General features: G+C 30.5%; 1 protein-coding gene across 1 annotated transcript; it reads left to right on the top strand.

The window, feature by feature from the left end:
* Positions 1-1974: 1974 nt before the first annotated feature.
* Phum_PHUM512110 (Phosphatidylinositol 3-kinase regulatory subunit alpha, putative) lies at positions 1975-4182 on the top strand (the record flags this gene model as incomplete). Its single annotated transcript, XM_002431051.1, has 2 exons — positions 1975-2443; positions 2471-4182. The coding sequence occupies 2 exons, from the start codon at positions 1975-1977 to the stop codon at positions 4180-4182; spliced, it is 2181 nt and encodes a 726-aa protein (XP_002431096.1).
* Positions 4183-4494: the final 312 nt, after the last annotated feature.

Genomic DNA, 4494 nt, shown 5'->3' with positions numbered 1-4494 from the left:
ATTTATGCTTTTTTAAAAAAAGGAATTTAAAATTTATGTTCGTGATATTAATAAACGATGAATTATATTTGTGTGTTCGGTTGAAGAGTAAGGGATAATAAAGAAACTTTACGCCATCTTGAAATTTTTTTTTTTTTCTAAAAACAACACGAAACTCTCTTTTCAAAATGATGATGATGATAATAATAATAGTAATAATAATAATAATAATAATAATAATAATAATAATAATAATAATAATAATAATAATAATAATAATAAATTTCGATAATATTCAAATATTGATTTTTTTCCAAAATTTTTACTTTTTAAACTTCGCCTAAAAATTATAGAGTTATGCAATTTCTACTACATGCAATCGTTGTGATTACATCCATTTAAAACATAAGGCGAATATCAATTTATATCTTTCACTACCATAACCCTATTTTTGTGTGTGTGTAATATTTTGTGTTGTATTGAATTGTTTAAAAAAAAAGAAATTATAAAGCTCGAATAAAAACCTGAACTAATTAAAACCTAAACAACAACCTGAATTAATTATTGACACCAACTCGATTTCATTTTTAACAAATAATACATATATATACTTACAATCGCTTGTCATACTATAAAGAGAATTTGAGAAAAAACAATATTTTTAATTTTTGCCAATAACATAAGTTAAAATTCCATTTCGAAGAAAGAAAAAATAATATGATTCCAATAATTATAACAACACATAAGAACAAAAACGATAAAACATTAACAATTTGTACATAAAACTCAATTATCGAGTAAAATCATGTTTATTTCAAAATGACGATTTGAGTTTCGATAACAAACCATCAATATTATTTTCACTTAACATGACAATAATATTATGTCATAATGATAAAAATGGTTTTTTTTTGACTTTAATGACTTGCAATATTTTTCTTCTATTGTAAATGATTTACATGAAATTTATTTAATAACACATTTACACAAGATAATTCATTATCATTTATGAAATGAATAATTATATATAAAGAGGCATAAGTAATTAATGATATTGAAAAATTGTAGAAATTTACTCGAGGAAAATAATATAAATAAATAGATAATGTGAAAATAAAAAGAAGAAGAATAGTATCGAGTAATTTGTATCATATTTACAAAACAAAATAAAATAAAATTTTGTATTATTCGGTCAAGTTAAAAAGTTGAAATAACGATTAGTGATTGATATCATTTCCTCCCCCCCCTCCATGTTTAATTTTAAACATGCATTTTTTTTTATTAATTTAAATAATAGATTTTTAATATTATGGCCATAAGAAATTTAATAATAAAGTTGAATGAGAAAATATTACAAAAAAAAAGAACCGTTACAGTAAAATTTTTTTAAAAAAGATTTTGATTCAAAATGCAAAAAAATTTACCTTTTTCAAAGGAAGTTTCGATGCAACAAATCTTGTACCGGTTATTAATGAATTATTTTCGTAATTTAACCACCTGTAAATTTAAAAAAATTTAATTCGTAACGATTTGAATTTATTGTCAAATGAATTCACATTGAATGGATTACATGTCATGATGATAAAATATGGTTAATGAATTAATTACACATTTAAAATAACTTATTTACCTCTTTGGAATTTTAAATATATTTTTTTTGATATTCGTACTCGTATTGTTCATTTTAAAAATAAATAATTAAATAAATGTAATTAATGAGTTCATGTACGTTAACCAAAAAAAAAGAAAAAGGAAAAAAGTTTTTTTTTTTATTGGCAGACACACTTTTATGACGAAGTGCCAACTTTAGAAAAAAAAATTTCCTACAAGATAAAGAAATCGATGGTATTTGTGTGTGAAACAAGAGTTATGGTAGTTTACTAAATCGGTTATATTCCGTGTTACATGGATGGTTTATTGTGTAATAAAAAAATTTTTGAAAAATCCCGGTCTCAGCGGAGTTTCTTCTCGCTTGCTCTAATTTAACAATGACGGATGTCAACTACTCCGGCGAGTTGTTTGCGTTTAGACCGGGAGGAAGATTGGGAAGGAGATGCGTTTGGAAGCTTAGTTCATTGCTTACGAGACCAAGAAAATTTCCAATGCGAAGGAAGCTGTGACAAATGCAAAAAATATATTGACGGAGTCTTACGAGAGGGTTATTTGTGCTACGATTGCGGGTTACAAGCTCATAAAGCGTGTTCTGCACCAAATTCATTACATTCTAGTGGCCTTGAACAGTTAACAAATAAACATACGTTATTTGGAATAGGATTGTGTTCGCAGTTCGATCCCGCCGAAAGACCTGCTCCCTATGTGGTTATGAGGTTAACCCAAGAATTAGAAAACAGAGCAAGGAATCTACCATTTGTAGACATCAGTAAATTATATAAAGTTTGTGATGATGATTCTGTGAAAACATTGAAACAAAAATTGAACGAGGATTTATACGGCGTCGAATTAAGTGATTATAGTACAAATGTTATATCAGGTGTATTAAAAAACTATTTATTAGAACTTCCCGACCCAGTGATACCTGTTCAATCATACCAAATATTTATCGAAGCAGCTTTGTGTGGAAGTGATTTTCAGTGTGCTGCCAGACTAACAAGTTTGGTACATGAACTGCCAGAGCATCATAAGCTTACACTGCGGTTCTTGTTAGCACACTGCATTCGTTTATGTCAGTTGCACCATGCATGTGGTTACAAAAATCCACAAAACGTATTTATTCAAGTGTTTTGCATTGTACTTTTGCGACCTTCTTGGGAACAATTCAATCAAGTGGTTCACAATTTGCAAGCTCACATTCGCATCCTAGAACTTTTATTATTGCATGGAGACTGGGGAGAAAAACTACCAGAATTTATGTCTGCTCCTATCTTACCCCCACGAAAGGTCTCCAGGCCTGGACCTCATCCTTATAGAGATGATTTGGAATTGGAAAGGGATCGTGATTCTGCACAGCAGCAGCTTAAAGATGCTGAATGGTATTGGGGTGACATAACAAGAGAAGAAGTCAATGAAAAACTAATGAATACCCCAGATGGTACTTTTCTTGTTAGAAATGCTTCCAACAAGGGAGGAGAATATACATTAACTTTAAGAAAAGGTGGTACAAATAAACTAATTAAAATCTGTCACAAAAATGGAAAATACGGTTTTTCAGAACCTTATAAATTTAATTCTGTCGTAGAATTAGTTAAATTTTATAAGACGTCATCTTTGGCTCAATATAATTCGACATTAGATATAAAATTACTTTATCCAGTTTCTAGATTTCAGCAAGAAGATGAAATAGCCAGTTCGTTGAATATAGAAAAAGTTGCTAAAAAATTGGCAGAAATAGAAGCTCAATTGCAAGATAAGAGTAGAACGTTTCAAAAATTAAAAGAAGATTTTAATAAAATATCAAAAGAAATTGAAGTTAAAAGAGGTCCCACGATGGATGCATTCATTGAATTGACAAACATGTTCAAAGAGCAGCAAGAATTACAGGAAAGGTTCAAAAAGGAAGCTCAACCTCACGAAATCAAAAGTTTAATGGTTAACAGCGAATTGCTCAAGCAGAGGATAAAATCTTTGGAAGAAAGTAGAGAGTTGTTGAAAGAAAATTTAAAACAACAAGTTGCCTATTACAAAACATTGGAAAGAGAAATGCTCACGGTCAAAAGAGAAATGTTGGGTTTGTCGAAGCAAAAAGAGCAACACATGAAATGGCTTTTGTGCAAGGGAGTCAAACAAAGTCAAATAGATCATTTTCTCGCTCCGGAAAGTTTAACGCCCTGGGGTTTGAGAGAATTGGAAACGGATGAAAATTTAAAATCCATGCCTCACCAAAACGAATACCTATGGAATTTGCCAGAATGTTCGAGAGCTCAAGCCGCGACTCTGCTCGAATCCAAACCCGAGGGAACTTTTCTCGTGAGACCGAGCAGTTCGGGTCAATACGCTCTTTCCATCGTTTGCAACGGAGTCATAAATCATTGCATAATATACCAAACGGACAGGGGATTCGGTTTCGCCGAACCCTACAACATTTATCCGAGTTTGAAACAGCTCGTTCTCCATTACGCGAACAATTCCCTCGAAGAACACAACGAAGAATTGAAAACGACACTCATGTATCCCGTTTTCGCGTTGACCAATTCTAGAGATTCATCCAAAGAGGAAACGACAACGCAATCGAACGCAAGAACCTGATGAATCAAATGGGATTTTGTTATATATATATATTTTTTCAACATTATTATTATTATTATTATTACTATTAGCAATGCTATTATTCCTGCCACGATGTTGCTTTGTGTCTGGGATGGGAAACCGTTCGCAAAGAAGAAGAAAAGGAAAAAATTAATCGTACTGAGAGCTCATAAAAATTTATCTTGCTTGTCTGTTTTTTTTTTTTTTTTTTTTTGTTATTTTCTATTTCTCTGTCTCTCTCTCTCTCTCTCTCTCTCTCTTTGATTATATTTTAATGAGTCATTTAATTTAGTCTGAAGAGAAAGTATTTAT

This window comes from Pediculus humanus, genomic scaffold (assembly GCF_000006295.1).
Source record: "Pediculus humanus corporis 1103172108281 genomic scaffold, whole genome shotgun sequence".
In the NCBI taxonomy this organism is placed as follows: Eukaryota; Metazoa; Arthropoda; class Insecta; order Psocodea; family Pediculidae; genus Pediculus; species Pediculus humanus.
This window is presented reverse-complemented; position numbering and strand designations above follow the sequence as displayed.